Source organism: Rattus norvegicus, chromosome 18 (assembly GCF_021556685.1).
Source record: "Rattus norvegicus strain SHRSP/BbbUtx chromosome 18, alternate assembly SHRSP_T2T, whole genome shotgun sequence".
NCBI lineage: Eukaryota > Metazoa > Chordata > Mammalia > Rodentia > Muridae > Rattus > Rattus norvegicus.
Genome location: NC_141551.1, coordinates 74,530,460 through 74,547,938, shown reverse-complemented (window position 1 = coordinate 74,547,938; position 17,479 = coordinate 74,530,460). Strand labels below are relative to the sequence as shown.

General features: G+C 45.0%; 1 protein-coding gene across 1 annotated transcript in view; it reads left to right on the top strand.

Annotated features, from left to right (window-relative positions):
* Setbp1 (SET binding protein 1) overlaps nucleotides 1–17,479 on the top strand; it is a 361,705-nt gene that overhangs the window by 22,055 nt on the left and 322,171 nt on the right. Inside the window, 1 exon segment of the mRNA NM_001427626.1 lies at nucleotides 687–1,316. Coding sequence (NP_001414555.1) covers nucleotides 852–1,316 — 465 coding nt within the window. The 5' untranslated portion in view covers nucleotides 687–851.

The window sequence follows — 17,479 nt, the reverse complement described above, 5'->3', positions numbered from 1 at the left end:
TATTGCCACAAATTAGAGCTCATCGTGAGCTACCCACTAAGGTCCAGGCCATCCTGGGCTACAAAATGAGACCTCATCTCACAGAACAAAAGACAAAACTCCCAAAGCAAGTAGGACAAACCAGCAAAAACAGAAACTAGGAAAGTCTGCATACTGGAAATATTGTGTGGATCATGTAATGACACACGATAATGACACGTGAAAATAACAGGAGATAATGAACACCAGGAGGTGGGCTCAAGGATTTCTTTCCTGCGGGAGAGGGGGTCTTTCTCAATTTGCAAACTCTTTCTCAGATAGAAGAGAGAAGTGATAAAGTGAATCACCTAGATGCTATCCCCCAGGCTTGTGTCAGCACTCAGTCTGCCCTGTCAGCGTGGTTGGAGTCCAGGAGTCTGCTGTGGCTTCAGTGTAACAATGTCCAGCAGTGATGGGCTGAGGACTCATCTCTCTTGTCTTCATTATTCGACCTGAAGCCATAAAAAATAACAGTAACCCATCCTGGTGGCCTGAGCCAGTAGGGTTCCCCTGTGCTCCACTCTCCACTCCCCATAATTCAGTTTGGTTATGCGCAATTCAAATGGATTTTCTGATACTGCAGGCATTCGGGAAGCTGACATTAGATGTCTTGGGGTCTGGTTCTTTCCTACCGTAGCCAACTCTCTCTCTCTGCTTCTCAATTGCAGATCTGATCCCTTCTGAGGACTTCACCACGTCTCCATTCTCGGGACGTTGAACCCAACAGCTGGACTACTTTGTTCTTGGAATTTTGGGTGTCCTCTCTTTTGATCTTTTCGGCTCCCGTCCATTCCCTTCCTGTCCTGAGAACTCCTGAGGACTGTAGGATTGTCATGGAGTCCAGGGAAATACTAAGCAGCTCCCGGCAAAGAGGGAGCGAGTCGGAATTCCTTCCGGGCTCCTCCTCCAGGTCCCCGGCCACTCCTGGGTGTTCAGGAGAGCCCCTAAAAGGCATCTCTGTGGGTGGAGAGCGCATTGAGCCAGAGGAGGAGGACGAACTGGGCTCAGGACGAGATGTGGATTGCAACTCTAATGCGGACAGTGAGAAATGGGTGGCCGGAGATGGCTTGGAGGAGCAGGAGTTCTCCATCAAAGAGGCCAACTTCTCCGAGGGGAGTTTAAAGCTGAAGATTCAGACCACGAAGCGGGCTAAGAAACCCCCCAAAAACCTGGAGAACTACATCTGTCCACCTGAGATCAAGATCACCATAAAGCAGTCTGGGGACCAGAAGGTGTCCCGTGCTGGGAAAAATGGCAAAGCTACAAAGGAAGAAGAAAGAAACCACTCCAAAAAGAAGGTAGGAAACCGTGCCTTGCAGCTTTGGTTTGGTTTCTCTTTTTGCTATTCTGTCACCAAGTTTTCAAAGCCAATTTTTTTTTAACGTTTTTATTTTGGAATCACCAGCCTCTTCGATGGGATATGTGGGGCCTACAGCCAAGACTCTGATATAATATAATATTCTGTTGAGTTTATCATTCTATTTTACACTCACCTAGGAAACATAAGCTACTATGGAATTATGGTTTGGGAACACATCCTGCTTCTTGGGTAATAGCCTACAGGCCAGGTCAGCCAAGTCTTGCAAAAGCGTAAGGTACTTTTTGTTTTAACATTTGCATCTGGTTTCCTCATTGGTCAATCAGAGCAGCCAAGAAGGGTCAAATCTATTTTCATCTATTAGTGTTGTAGGTCTTTCTGAGGTGAATGCTCTGAGAAAGCCCTGTTTTCATTGCGATTGAGTCTTCTGTGTGACTGACTGTCCTCCTGGAAGCACACCATCAGAGAGCAATATTAGAGGAGAGAGCTGGGAAGGGGAGGGTCTGCCGCACGGCTGAAGGAGTTACGATCTTAGACAAGGTGAACCTGGAAGGCTCTGGGTTGAAGGCGTCTGGTCCGCTTTCCCACTAGATGTCAAACACAGGCACGCAGATACAGGTGCTTGGTGGTATCAGTTCCCTGAGAACGGATGAGCCCATAGTCTATTGAATTGTTTTACATGTGTGTGGAATTACAGTGAGCTTCCTCCTGGGAAGGCGTGTGGTACTCAGCCGGTGATCGCAGAAGACAGGCCCAGGATAGAACACTTTTGCCTTCAGGAACCTTGGTGGCCTGCACATGACTCTGAAAGAGACTTTAGTTGACACATTTCTTCTTCTTTTTTTTTTTTTTTTTTTTTTTTTTTTGTTCAGGTGATGTTTTAATCAGGTCCTGCCTTTCACTGATGCATAATTATTTCTGTTTACTAGATTGGTACAAGAACTTAGAGTGGTATGGTAGCGTTCTGGAATGTTCCTGTCACCGGCAGTCTTGTAAGCTTCACAGCACTCATTCAAAAAACCGAGCAGAAGCCATGTTGCTTCTTTATAGCAGAACTGTGTCCACCCTCCTGTCGGGCATTCACACTGATGCTTTGTATGAAGAGCCAAAGATGTGAGCTAGAAGCTTCTTTCAAATACAACAATGGGTCACATTGGTCTCAACCAGCTTGCCCTGTGTTTAAAACTCAACTGTCTTCATACAGAAGCCTCAATACCAGGAAACCAGGACACTTGATTCACTGCTACATTGGTATTTTGGGACAGGGAGAAATAAACGTTGGCTTCATTTGCCAGAGCATCTGGGTCACACACTCCCCTCCTCCCATTACAACTCTGCAGTGGTTAATGAGTTCTCTGTTTTGAAAACAAAGGTTATCTTCATACCTGACAGGAACTTTTGAGTCACTTATAAAGTGACATTGTTGCTTTGGAGTTGTGTGTCTTAGGTTTGAAATGAGTACTTGTCTCTGACTACTGAGGTGGCCCAGTTCTTTATGTGCTGTTAAAATGTGTGTGTGTGTGTGTGTGTGTATGTGTCAGTGTGTGAGAGTGTGTGTGTCTGTGTGTGTGAGCATGTGCTTGTGTGAGTCTGTGTGTGTGTGTCTGAGTGAGCATGTGCTTGTGTGAGTCAGTGTGTATGTGTGAGTGTGTGAGTGTGTGTGTCTGTGTGAGCCTGTGCTTGTGTGAGTCTGTGTGTGTATGTGTGTGTGTGCCAGTGTGTGAGTCTGTTTGTGTGTGTGTGTGTGTCTGTGTGAGCATGTGCTTGTGTGAGTCTGTTTGTGTGTGTGTGTGTGCCTGTGTGAGTGTGTGTGTGTTGAGAGGGCTCCTGAAAGCTGTTACCTACAATCCTACGATGATTACTTTCTCTCCATCCCCACCATAACGGGATTGAGTAGCAGCTCACAGTTTGGGGGTTTCACCCCAAATTTAGTCTAAACTGAAGTGTGAGTGAGGCCAGCCATTCTCACCCAGGAAGCAAAGTGTTTTTGTTAGAAAGAGAGATGAAATCCCTTGTTCCAACATGTGGTTTGCCTCATGCGGTAAGCATTTTTATGCCTCCCAGTTGGACGGAGTGGAAAGGGAGGGGGCTGGAGTCCAGTGCGCAGTCGCGTTTTTATGATGTCACCGTGATGGAGGAGCTTAGAAAATGTTTCAGGTCTTAGATGCTGGCTGCATAGTGTGTGTCTCTGTCTCCTCTGCATTCCTTCACTCAGAGAGCTGGTACTTTCCAGGAGTGAAGGAGTAAAGTTATTAGCATGGGGTTGTAATTCCTTGATGTACAGCAAGAACAGTCTTTTGTCTCTATTGGGTTAGAATGCTGATCTTCATTAGTCTTCAGTTGCCTGTCATTTTGCAGAGATCAAGCAAGCTGAGGTTGAGGGCTGTGTGGAAACCTTGCGTATGTTTGTGTTGAAAAATTCAGTTGCGTGAATTTACTGACAGTAAATTAGAGGTGTGTGACAACTGTCGGGGACAGGGAAAGGACTGAGATGGTGTCTTGTAAATACCAAGCAGTACCTATTCCTGAGCGTCTCTTGGAGAAGTGAGCCTGATTCTGAAGATGTGGGCACAGGGCTGCCCTTAGGAATCTAGTGTTACTCTCGGAAGTGCCAAGAGGCCACGGGGACCAGGTCCTTGGGTGGGTGGAGATGTTTTCTTGGAGGCATTTTGATGCCTGTTCTGACATTGAGCAAGGGTTGGCAACCACAGCCTGTGGGCCAAATTCAGCCCCTTTCCTGTTTTTCTACAGCCCACACACACACAAATTGTTTTTTTTTTTTACATTTCTAAAAAGATTTAAAAAAAAATCAAAGGGAAATATTTTGAAGTATGTTAAACTTCTTTGAAATTCAAATTTCAGTGTCCATAAATAAAGTTTTGACGGAGCGAGGCCAAGTCCACTTGATTGCATTTTGTCTGTGACTGCTTTATTATTGCAACGGTAGTGCTGGGCAGCTGTCGCCTTGATGCTGGCCTGTAGAGCTTGAAGTATTTACTAACTGGGCCATCTATACAGAATGTTGCAAGATGAAGAGAAAGCTTGGGCAGTAAAGTGTTTGCCTTGCAAATGTAAGATCTGACTTTGGATCCCAGAACCTACTTTAGTAACAATAATGCCACTACCATCACCACCACCACCACCACCATCACCACCACCACCACCACCACCACCACCAATAATAATAATAATAATAATAATAATAATAATAATAATAATAATAAATGTGTCTGGTGGATTGCAATCGTGGCACAGAGGAGGTGTTGACTGGGGCTTTCTGAACAGCCAGTCTTGCTAAACTCCAGGTCTCCCGAGAGACTCTGTCTCTTAGTAAATGAAGGAAAAACAATTGAGGAAACCCTCTACATCCCTTCTGACTTCATGTACTGACACACAATTGTCTCACCTCCTACAGTGTTTATCAAATTGACATAGGGGAAGACAGGATTCAGTACAGCAAGTATTGTGTTTCATTATGGTTGGTTTTGAGTGTCCCGGGGATCAAGTATGGAGGCAGGGAGAAGTTGATTGTTCTGGTATGTTCTTTTAAATTTAAGTGAGGGGATTAATAGTTTGTTCAGGTGATTGACAGCCTTAGGCAAAGAGCTTAGGTTGGGTCCCATGTGATCCTTTCAGAAAGCCCCCTGGGAAAATTGTGATGTGCTTTACCCATCACATTGCCTTCTTTACTGTGTTCACAGATGCAGTGATCTGCAGCTTTGAGTTGACTATGGTGAGGCCCATGTTCAATTCTCTGTAGCATTTTCATTCCAAATTTCAAACCTAGGACTGACCCTCCAAAGTGGAGAGCATTTGAGAATGGTGTAGGAACATAGCCACTTCAATGTAAGAACTGAGAAAGAGCATCTCACAGGCTCAAGGCTGAGGGTATTTTTGTTTAACTGGCACAGGGATTGAGGAGGGATGTCTGGATAGCCTTCACCAGAGGGTTCATGACATTTGTTTCATGGAAAGTGTGTAAGCTGTGTCTGGTGGGCTTAGATGCTCAGAACATATTTCTGGGGCTTTGCGTAGCGACCGTCGCATCCTTACAGTTACTGGAGTCGGTAACACGGTGACTTGTGCTCACTCTGGCTTCCCTTCAGGGCAGTCAATAAAAACAACAGAGAGCATGAAGATGAATCTCTTGAGGCAAGTTCAGGTTCAAAACACACATAAGGCGAGCAGCTCCCGCAGTGGCGGATCTGACGGTGCTCTCAGCTCTGAGCTTAGCAGCTCTGTGTGAGGACAGGGGATTAGCCACACCAGTCTAAGTTCAACAGCACGAGAAGGGGCGAGGGTATCTGAGCTACAACTCAGAGTTCATTCGGCTGCCAAGTGGCTCCGTCTATTTGGATCCCTGCTGTAACTTTTCTGCGGGCCAGTTTCCCCATCTGCCAAATCTAGATGAAAATTTCAATGTGGCATAACTTGAAAGACTAGAAGGAAACTGGCTAATTTATTTCAGCATGTATCATCCTAAGAGTTCTGATTTATTGAGTTACATCTGCTGTCAGCCCATCGGACAAATCTTGCCCACAAATAGTCGTTGAAAGAGTAAGAAATCGTGGTTCAGGTTGCTTTGAAAGAGGATTAGCAAGAACGGGTAAGGTTTGCCCTTTGAGCTGGTTCTGTTACACACTAAAGGTGATATATTTCAGTCTCTAGAAGGTCGGGAGTTCAGGATTGTCCACCTCGCCCCCAGATAGCATGGGAAGATGCGCTTTCTTTTATTTCCAAATATTGAAGAGTGTACAAGGTAGCTTCCTCATGTATTCAAGTCTTATTATCCTATATCGTATTTATCCAATTTATTTACACTTGATGAAAATATAACTCCTACCTTATGTCTTCTGACTTGATTTGATTTTTCTTCCTTGCTAGTTAAATCAGGAGAGGTTATTTCCTCTAGCTCCAAGGATTTACACCTCGTATTGCCGGGTGCCCACTGTGACCCAAAGATCCTCAGATGGTTCCTCCTTTGTGTCAAACACATAAAGTGTGAGTGAGCAGGAAGAGGGATTTCTGGGTGCTAGGAATGGAGACTAGGGTCACGGAAACTCGAGGGGAATGAGTCAGTTTTAATCTGACTCTCGTACAGGACCGGAGCATGGGGATTTGAGTTGGTGTGTTTGGCTGAGAGGAAGAAGGAACCTTTAGGTAAAGTGATTATTAGCAGGGAGGATTTTCTCCAGTGTTACCCGCCTTTCTTGGAGTAGGAGGAGTGACACATCACTCTCTTGGCCCTCTATGCTAATAGTTGTACTGAGTTGAGGAGTGCTAAGGAGCTTCTGGGCAGGGACTACTAGGCAGGGGTTGACCGAGATTAACCTCAATTGGACCTATTAAGGGGTCAGATTGCCTGTTAATTGTCCCCCCTCCAGTCCATTCAGTGTCTATGAGTCAGTGTCTGAATCAGTCTGAATCCCTGTTTCTTCTGTGGCTCTGGTGCCCCTCCTTTGCCGTCATGTTGGATAGCCACCTTCTTGAATCTCTCCCTCTTGCATGGTTTGTCTAATGGGGTTGTAATGTTTCCAACTCCTGGGCATCTCCGATTCTTCGGTCATGACAACCGCACCTGGCCAGCAAGCAGGGCGAAGCAAGTCTTGTAAGCATTGCTTTGCAAAAGGCTGAGTGTATCTTCTCGATTAATGATTTCTGCGTGCTTTATTTATTTATCCTTTTAAAGTAACACGTTCTTACTTAGTCGCCACTTGGGAAATGTTTACTGAGTGGAGACCGTTTGGTTATTCCGTAGCTAAAGCAGCACCTGTTGGGGTGTATGCCCCTCCCCTGCAGGTAGCACTTCCCAGAGCAACAGGGAAGCACAGGTAAGGCACAGTATGAATAAGCACACAGGTTGAAGGTGGCGCTGGGAACCACCATGACTGAAAACTCAGCAGGAAGGGAAACCTTTGCCTTCCTTGAGCTCCAAGTCTGAATTCTCAGACCTCCAAGCGGAACTGTTCAACAGATCAGGTGTCCCCTTCAATAGCGGGACAGTTAAAATTAACATAGATGTTGATCTCAGTCTTGGTAACTGTTTTATCATCCAGCTGTCCCCATCCCAGACCTACCTCCTCAGGTATATCAAAAGCCTTAAAGTCGTCATGGAGCACAGGACAAGAGTTGAGCTTTGAAAGCTGCGAGACCTGCATTCAAAGAGAACATTCTGCTATATTTTTTTTTAAAAGTTATTTCCCATCATGCACCTGGTTTCTTTTTTTGGCTGTTGTTTGTTTTGTTGTTTTTGTTTGTTTGTTCATTTTGTGTTTGTTTATTTGTTTGTTTTTCTGGGTTTGGAACTCTCTAAGGGTTTAAATCATCAAGCTACCCTACTTCCTCCTGGGCTTAATATTTTCTTGGTAGTCAATTTCTCCTCCTTGGATGTCCCTAAGGACATCTTAGTGTTGTTTGTTTGGTGAACTCTGAGTCACTTTGCACTTATGAGTACCAAAAAGAAGCTTGAGTGCTGTTTAGAGGAATTGTCTTGCCTATACCTTAGGAGTGAGCACCACGCCCTCAGTGACAGGTCTATTTTCCAGTGAGAGGGTGTGGTAGGACAAGCTAGCTCAGCCCTGGGCAACTTTTTTCAACCTCTTGAACTTTCAGACTACACAGACTTCATGAAGGTCAGGGACCACACGGGCACTTCCAGTTGTCATTGTGTGGGGGCCCAGTGGTTAGCATCTCTTGCTTCGATTCCTGTCTTTTGTTTCTCTGATGGTACATCTGAAACCCTTCCCTGTGGGAACAGGGCCGGTGCAGTGACCTACACACGACTGGGTTCTGGGAAGCTTGGGCTATCCCACATATGTTAGTTGGAGGGGGCCTCAGCACCCTCGGCTAATGTCCACAGGAACAGGCTTAAGGCAGAGAAACCTGGCTTTGGGTGGCGGTGGCAGTGAGGTCATGGGAAGATTGCTACCGGATTTATTTAGAGATATGTTAAAGGTCTTCTCTCCCTGTGGTCATTTGGGTGACAAACTAAGATTACTGCCAAGGAAACTGATGATTCAGAGTGAAAGTTCTGAAGTGACAAGGCGACCATCACTGCATGTAGTTCAGCTGGCTGCAACCATACTGCTTACTGTTCTTTGCAAAGGCGGCCCCTTCTTCATCTTGTATTCCCACCCATAGAAATGTTGCTATCCCTTTCTTCCCACAAAATGTTCAATTTTTTCCCCCTGAGACAAGGTCTTGCTGTGTACTTCCGGCCTGACTCATCATCCTCCTGCCTCAGCCCTCTCAGGCCAGGGCTATAGGCAAACCCCTCCAGGACTGGCATGCACTTCTTAGGAACAGTTGTTTTGTGACTTCTTCCTTAAGTGTTGCGTGCACGACATCCCAGGACAGGCTCACCAACCTTGTTTGCTTTAGGCTGGCTGTTTGGCCAAGGGGTGATTGAGTGCTGCTGAAGGTAGCTGTGACCAGATCACAGGGATGTGGCAGGCATGCTCACACCCAGGGCCAGAGCCTCGCTACCAGCATCTGGCAGCTTTAAACAAAGAAGAAGAAAAAATCATCACAAAGCATTAAAGCCATGTAGTCATTCCCCATAAACTCTAAACTCATCATTTGTACAGGACCAGCTGTTCAGGTGATAGACTTTACTTGACCCTCAGAGGGACAATAAGCCTGTGGAGACTCACCCCGAAAAGGAAGGATCATTACCGGAGGGACAGAGGAGACGACAGGGTTGACAGAGCTCAGGGTCCCCAGGCAATGAGTGTAGATGCACACAGTCAGAGCCTCGATACACAGATACCCACACAGACTCTCAGTTATATGTCGTCCTAACAAGTGCGCTTAAGTGTTAGAAGGAGAAGCAGTGAGCCCTCAGTGTGAAAAGTGTGCAAGCCGAGGCACAGTCTAAGTGTGTCACACTATGGTCTGCCGAGGACATACATTGCAGGAGGCTGGCACTGTGCTGATTATTGGGCATTTCCCCAGCTCTCATAGTATTCCAGCAGATCCCCTAAGGGCAGGGTCCTCTGGCCATCTTGAGTGGAAATTTCTCTCTGAAGTTGCAGTCTGTTGGTTTGTAACAGCACCCCACCCCCAACACACTCTGACTGTACCTCCATGCCTAGAGTCAACTTCCCTCACCTCCCCATTGGCCCGTGACCTCACCAGGGAAACAATGGAGGCCTTTCTTTGCTCTGAGAAGTCCAAGCAGTTCCTACCTTGTGAGGCCATTTGATAATCATCATTAGTATCATTTACAGGTTGCTCTAGTGTGTTTTCTAGACCTTGTTTACTGGGTATTTTTCCCAGTTGTTCTTTGCCTCCTGCACTGACTAGTTTCAGTGTGAGGGATAGGAAGTGTGGCATCTGCCCTTAAGATGGGTCCTTGTACCTTGACAATAAAAATATTCATCTCTGAAGAGAAACGTGCACAGGGTTGTAAGCAGCCTTTCCTGCCAGGTTAGCTGGTTCACTCGTTCAGATCTGGAATTACAGGCTATTCATCAGAGCCTGGACCTCTGGGGGGTCTAAGTGAGAGCAAATATTTTCCCAGTGGGTCAAGGTGTACTTAAAGTGATATCTGAGTGAACAATGGAGCACTTCTTGATTTCTCCATCTCTGTCCTAAGAGGGGGACAAGAAGAGGGAGAAAGCAATTTATTTGGGTGCTTGCCTCTTCCTTCTACCTTCTCTGAGCTATTCCAGTTACCCTAGTTGAATACTCCCATTTTGATAGATGACAGGTTACTGTCATACTGGGCTTTGAGTGTCATACATACATACATACATACATACATACATACATACATACATATACATACATACATACTACATACATACATATATAATACATCTATAATTATAGATAGATAGATAGATAGATAGATAGATAGATAGATAGATAGGTGGCTAGATAGATAGATAGATAGATAGATAGATAGATAGATATGCACAAATAGACAAACAGACAAACAGCACCAAGCCTCAGAGTTCGGTCAGGAATCTGACAATAAGCAACCAGACTCATTAAGACACAGGCTAGAGTCAATACAGGGTTAGTAGGCAGGGGGGTGACAAAAGAAACTTCGGGTCAGAAGACAGGATGGGTCCATGGTCCTGACACCTTTCAGAATAGTGGGTACCACCAAATGTGTGGAAAGTCAGAGCTTTCCTTTGAAGTTTCACTGAGGGGAAGAGACCTGGACATCTAAATGCTAGTGTAGTTCTCAGGTTGCTGACTGGGGCTTGTCACTTCCAGGCAACGTTGGTTTTTTTTTTTTAGAAAGCTCTGACATACTCTGCACTAATGGTATAGCCTGTATCTGACCTCTCATGCCAAAATACCCCGATTCCTGTGCTAGAAATACAGAGTTGTCAGTGTCCTTCTAAAAAGGCATCAGTGTGGAGAACTTAGAGAGTAGACTACCTTACCAGCAGGTGACTGTGGCTTGGCCTGCAGAGCGCCTCGGGATTGCAACCTTTACTGTTCTAAGACATGGTACTCTGGGTCATATCAGCTTCTGGCAGCCTTATTGTTGTTAATGTACAGTGAAATCAAGGATCCCCGCCAAATTAATACTGTCCTGTGTTACTTCTGATGCTCTTAACCATCGTCTCTACCTTTAGTAGATCCCACTACCCAAATCTCAAGTGTTTTTGTTCTTTTTCACTATTATGGTTTCCTGCACAGTTGCTGGCAGAGCTGTGAAGTGGAACTGTTTGGGAAGTATTAGGAAGTATGGCTTCCTTGGGGTGGGTGGAGCCTTGTTTGAGAGGTGGGTCATTAGGAGTGAGCCAGGCACAGTTCTCTCTCTACTGACTGCCTTCTGACCAGGATGCAAGCTCCCAGCTGTTGCAGTGCCAGGCCTGCCTGCTTCCTGCCATGGTGGTCTTGGATTAACCCTCTAGAGCGGAAGCACCCAGTTAAATGCTTTCTGTTCTAAGAGTTGCTTTAGTCATGGTGTCTTTTCAGTCACTGAGAAGGTCCGAAGATTAATATAGTCACTAGTAAGATTATAATGGACACGAGCCTTCTTGACCGTACAAACCTAGAGACATATTCCCCCAAAGCTGCCTACTGTTGGGACAGGTGCTGTTTGCCATGGTCACAGCCTGGTTTTGTAGGTCTTGTCCACCAAAGGAGACATTAGCAGAATTATCAGGAATGTACAAACAGTTAAGGGTATGGGTCTTCCTAGTTTCTTTTTATTCTCCACTACATAGAATGTAATGTGCCCTGTCTAACATCTGGGCCCCTGTTGGCTTCCCTAATCAGGAGGATGTGGTCACCCAGAACTGCAGGACCCTTTGGGACCTCAATTTTTCATGTCTATTTTTGGGGGGTCCTTTATATGCTTGGAGGTCCTATCTATGCTTGCTGGTCTTGTCTATGCATGGAGGGGTCATTTATATGCTTACCTAGGTTTTCCTAAATTGTTTGTATTTTATCTCCTGTAATCTCCAACTTGGAAAGGGAATTTAGTAGAGGTGTTTGTCAAACATATCTAATTCTCATTTCATATGTATTACAACTTTAATGAAATCTTATATTTAGTAATTGTACATCAACATTAGTCTTGAACAATAAATTTTTAGCAATCGGTCCTGGAAGGATTTATCATGTGTATGGCCCTGAGGCATCCCAAACAACTCTCGCATTTTTATTTTCTATTTTTAGCCATTTATTACACACGTGAAATAAAGTAGTTTTTAAAAAACCTGTTGTAGAAAAAAAGTCATTATCTCTGTATCAATGTTAAATTTTACAACCTAATGAAACTTTATTGTAGGACCCTCAGTGAATGTTGTTTTATATGAAAAAGTATCATTTTAAGATTTTATGAAGCATTTAACACACCCACACATATATTTTGGTAAGCTTTGAGAAACGAAGGTTACCTTAGTTCACAAGTATGCATTTACAAGGCCTTTTAAATACTTGCGTTCATGTATAAGCACATACACAACACATTTTAAAGTTACATCAAGCAACAAGCAAATTAAAGGGAAAAAAATAAAAGTTTGTAAAACATAAAGCATGAACGAAAAAAAAAAAATCTAAGTAGCCACAGGTTTGCTCCTCAGTTATTCTAGGGAATTTTAGGAACAAACTGAATTTTGTTTCCCTTTGCCATAAAATAACTCAGAAATGCTGACAAGAAACAAATGCACAGGACAGTTCTATCAGGAAGGGGAAAGTTTCCATCTCTATTCCCTGAGGTAACAAGGTCAGTTCTTGAGGGATCTGCCTTTTGTTTGTCTGCTACATACAGCCTTAAGTCCCTTTAGCCCTGTAAGGTGGTCATGTCCTGGGGGACTCCTGGGGTCCTTGTTAACCTTGAGAAGCAAGTGTTCTACAGCAAAGGCCGGGGAGCCCGGGCCTCTTGTGTTATTGAAAGCTCTTGGGATAACTAGTAATTTGGGTTACTAAGCGTCAAGAATAGTCTTGGGAAGTAAAGGTGAAAAACAGAGCAGGCTCTGGGCATGAGGAAAACGGTTACCTGTTGCGGAAGGCAGCAAGAAACAAAGGTCTGTTGTACAGAGGAGCCTGAGTTGGGAATTTTTGGAAGTCTACAAGAGAAAAAAAAATAGTTCAAGATAGGAGACAAGTTTAGATTGCGCCAATGGGAGCTTGTTACACAGTGATGTATTAGTGTTCTCTAGAGAAGTTTCCTGGCTATTTTTTTTTAAATTGCTGAATGTCTCTGATTAAAAAGGACTGTGGCCCCTGAGGTAGTGCTCTAGACTTAGATGTGATAGATTGCAGAAAGTTTTGCTCCTCCTAAGCCTCACAGGGCTGGGTCTCCTCTCTTTTTTCCTTTGTACAGCACCCAGTTCTGGTGGAGCATCAGGAAGACTTCACCCTAAGGCGTTTTAGGCCATTTCCCTTGATCCTTACAAAACAGGCCCACATTTAAGATGATACCAGAGTTTATGATTTTTATCTACTGTCTAAATTTTCCCTCAGCTAGCTCGTATTAAGACAAAACAGTATTACCAGTAAAATATTAGCCTGCTTTCTTAGGTTTCAGGCAAACAGAAGAGAGATTGTGATGATTCCCAAGGAGAGAGGAAAGGAAGGAGTTGAGCCTATGGAGTGGGAAAGGGAATCCCCTTCTGCATACCAAAGGCCCTCAAAGAGAGTAGGCTATTTGAACGCCCTCCTTCCCCTCTTCAGACTCTATTTCTAAGTGTCCTTGACAGTGTCCTGAGCATTGCCACAAAAGAATTAAAAACACTGGGCCATACACCTATGCTTACTTTGCTCAGCTGGGATTTGAACAATGGCCACACATTGCCTCTCTCTTTGAGGATTAAATCCTGTAATTATTGGGTGCAAGCACCTGCTAAGGAGTATCTCTAGAATATTCCCTAGAATAAAGTCCCTATCACGAGAGACTGTAAAAAATAAATAATTAAATAAGGAAAGACACAAACCCAGACAACACCAGATGCAGTACGAGGTGATGGCTCATGTGAATGACTTTGGCCTCTGTTTTAAAATCGCCATTTGGGTTAAAAAGTGCAAGTGAGTGGGATTTCTCCACCCTGGATTTAATTTGCAAGGAAACACCTGAAGACTTGGGGAATCCCACACATCTTTACACCCTAAAGGTAGGAAAGTCTGAAGCAAATCAATAAGGAAGAGTTGAAAACAGAGTATGATTAATGACGGAGAAAAGGAAGTGGATCAGTGGTCGAAATAGGTTTTAGGTTTGGGGATCTTTTGTAAGATTTAGCGATCACATTTTTCCCACTTATGAAAACCACATCTCCGAAGCTCATCATTAGGAATCTAGAGCAAAAGGACTCACAAGCGGCTTGAGAATTGGTGCTGCTCAATGCAAGCGTTATTTTGGCTATGGAGAAGCGGCCTCCAAAATGTTATTGAGGATTTGGGGAACATGCTCTTCCTGAAGTCCTAGAGTCACCTTAGTCAGCAAAAGCTACTCTTCCTAAGAGATGAGAGTCAGGATCCAAAGTTGCCTTGATCAAGCCAGGCCAAACTTACTCCCTTACCCCCATAGAAAAGCTATGAGGGTCTTTCCTGGTGAGGATGCTTGATTCCTTCCTGGAATGATGATGAGGAAACCGGAAAAGAGTCACCTCTTCGGCAGTACTATGTTGAAAACTCTACACTTCTTCAGAACCTCGGTGGGACATAGCCAAGACAGTGTTCTAAAATTAAAAGAATTCATCATGGAGATCTGTCGTCACTTCCTTGGAATGATATAGGGCATGTGCTGACCTTATCACATGACAATATGGACATCCAGAAAACATTACTTGGGCATAGCCATCCCTTTTGGATGAGGGGCACCTGAGGCAGATGAGAGTAAGTGTAGCAAAAGACAGAAGGGAGTGGTCTGAATGATGTAAGCCTGAACTGGTGAACCAAGGAAAGACAAAGGAGCCAGGAATTCTACAGTTCCTACCCGAGAGAGGGACGCAACCTTACCTGTTCCTGTGTCTGTTGGGATAAGGGGCCAGGAAACAGGCAGAGGGAATGGGAGTGTCCAGTGTTCAGAGATGGCACTCGTGTTACAGGCCACATGGAGAGACTAGGAAGGACAAGAATGCCAAGACGACATTTTTGTCCCTCCCAAGGATGAGACGGGAGAACAGGCCTATCTGTGACCTCTGGAGTAGGCAGGCATTCAAGTCCTTCATAAACTCACTTGGTATTTGTTAACCCCCATTTAAAGTTTCTGCAGCCCTGGGTGGCACCTCCACACAGTTAGAAAGTCAACTGCCAAGGGACCGCATGATCTAGAGTCGAATCAGCTCCCTTGATTTTGGCCAGGAGTCTTTTGGCCCAAGCTCACCAGCCACTCTGCTCTCTTCTCTGTCTCTAAACTTGATTCAAAACTTTTGCTCAGCTCAGAGGGACTGGTGGTGGTGAGCCATTGTGGGTGGGGGGGATCCATGCTCAGAGAGAGAAAATAAGGAGTTAATATTACTTACTCCCCTTCACGTGGCCATCAGCAACAGTCTCGTGAAGTAAAGTAAACAACAGCAACAGCAACAATAACAAAGGCATTACCTATACACTCCATGTCTGGCTCCCAAGTCCAAGAGAAAGAACCTGAGGGAGAATGAAAATGACCTTTCTTTCTTCCAGGAAGGCATGACAGTGCAGGAAGAAGTTCTGTAGACTTGGAACAAGATGGAGAGATAAAGTCCAGAGACTGAATCCCCCCAAAAGGAGGCTCAGCCAATGGCTAATCTCCAGAGGCTGTAGCCACCAGAAGCTGACCTGAATCATAGAATAAGGTTGTGTCCTCAGAGGAGCTTCTTTAGGACCCCTTCCCTGTTGCCACCTGTTACCAAGGAAACTTTGGTTTCCCTGGTAGAATCAATAGAGTTAGGAAAACCCTTGGAAATATCCGATTGTCAAAGTATTCTGCGGGTAGGCCATGGAGTAGAAAATCGGCAGCAGACATCACATCTATCTAGTATTTTGAGAAAGTATGCTTAACGAGTGTCCAACCGTGGCCACTTTCTGGTATGTTCTTTGAACATTTCAGTGAAGTAATTGTTAATCCTCTCTGTTTTATAGACTTGGGAGAGGGTTCTGAGGGCTTTTAAAATGGCTTGCCTGAGGTTATAGCTAATTACTGGAGCTAGGGGAGGAACAGGCCCCAAGCCTCAGGTTCCCTGGATTCCAGCAACTTGATACCATCACTGAAAGGTGTTTCACTGCTGTCTGGCTGGGCCATCTTTAAAGTGAGAAGCGTTGAATAGCTTGTGGCTGCCTCATGTGTTCAGCTTTTTCGGGCTAGGCTGTGGGTGAGGATGAGCACCATGGATTTTCCCAAGGGCTATCGTTCCTTTCTGGGATTGGTTCAGCTAGAAAACAGTCTGCAGGTGCCAGGAACAGGGTGACTTGGGACAAAACGAGGTTCCAGTAATGTTCGGTTCTTAGCTAGTGAGCTCACTGAGATTTAAGCCAGGATTCTTCATGGGATTGTGGAAAGCACCCTGCTTTGGAGTGAAAGGCAGGTTTTATCCAATGACCCTTCTGGGACACTTAGCTGTGCCTTGACATTCAAGACTCACACATGGGTCTCACCTTCACCAAGGAGACATGACGTCATCCACAAAGCTCATGATGGGAAACTATGAAATTGAATTACACAAAAAACAAACAAAAGCCGGGGAAAAGTCATATTGTATTTTAGGTAAGTTTGCAACGTTTCAGCGTTATAAAGGGACACCCGCCACCCATGGGGCACAGGTTGGTCATGCCTGTTAGAAGATGTGACTATGGAACTGGGGCTCTGGGTTCAAATACCCGTACTGCCTTTAACAAAGGAGTCTGTGTTTCCTCATACAGAACAAGGGATTAATAGTGCCTTCCCTTCTTCCACATGTCCTGAAGGGTCTCTGACTAAGTGACCTTAAGGGTTGTGAAGTGCTAACCGAGCATTGGAATTAAGAGGCAGCCTTCTCTAGAACCACGCTGCGGTGAATTTCTGACTAACTATAGCGTGTGTGTAAGCTTTTCCATTGCTTCCTTCAATGGCCTCTCTTTGCCGGGCTTCACTCTGTTGTTGACAAAACCCCCAACGTGGCTGTGACTGACAACAGCTGCAGGTTGGAAATGGTCAGCCTCCGGGCCCAGATACCCGCCACATGGTGTAATTACCCTTTGTGAAATTCTGGGGTGAGAGGTCAGCTCTCATCGCCCATCTTTGTCACTTTTCAGTCATCTGTATCCTGGTGGCAGTTGTGTTATCCCAGCATCCTTTCCCGACCCCCTCCCCCACCCCTCCTGGAGCTCAGGAGAAAACCATCTGCTGAGTTGGCTTTCAGAATTTTTTTTTTTAAATACCAATTTCCCTTTGTTCAGAAGCAACCTCCAATCAGGGCTTGTGTCTGCTGGGTTTGACGAAAGACTGGTACTGCGTTCCATGCTCCCTTAGGAAAGGTTGCCCACTTGCTTTTCTTTTTGATTCGATTCCCTGCCATTCTGCAGGGCAGTCAGAGGCTGCAGCTGCCACTGTCAGCTGTAGATGGAGGACCCCCTTGTTTTAAGAGCCTACACGGTCACGGCTTAGCAGGGGGAAAGCCAAAACCAAACAACCAACGAAATAAACAAACACAACAGAGAATAGAACACAAAAATAAACTAAGAAAATCAGAACCAACTCTTAAACAACTCTTCTTGCCACTC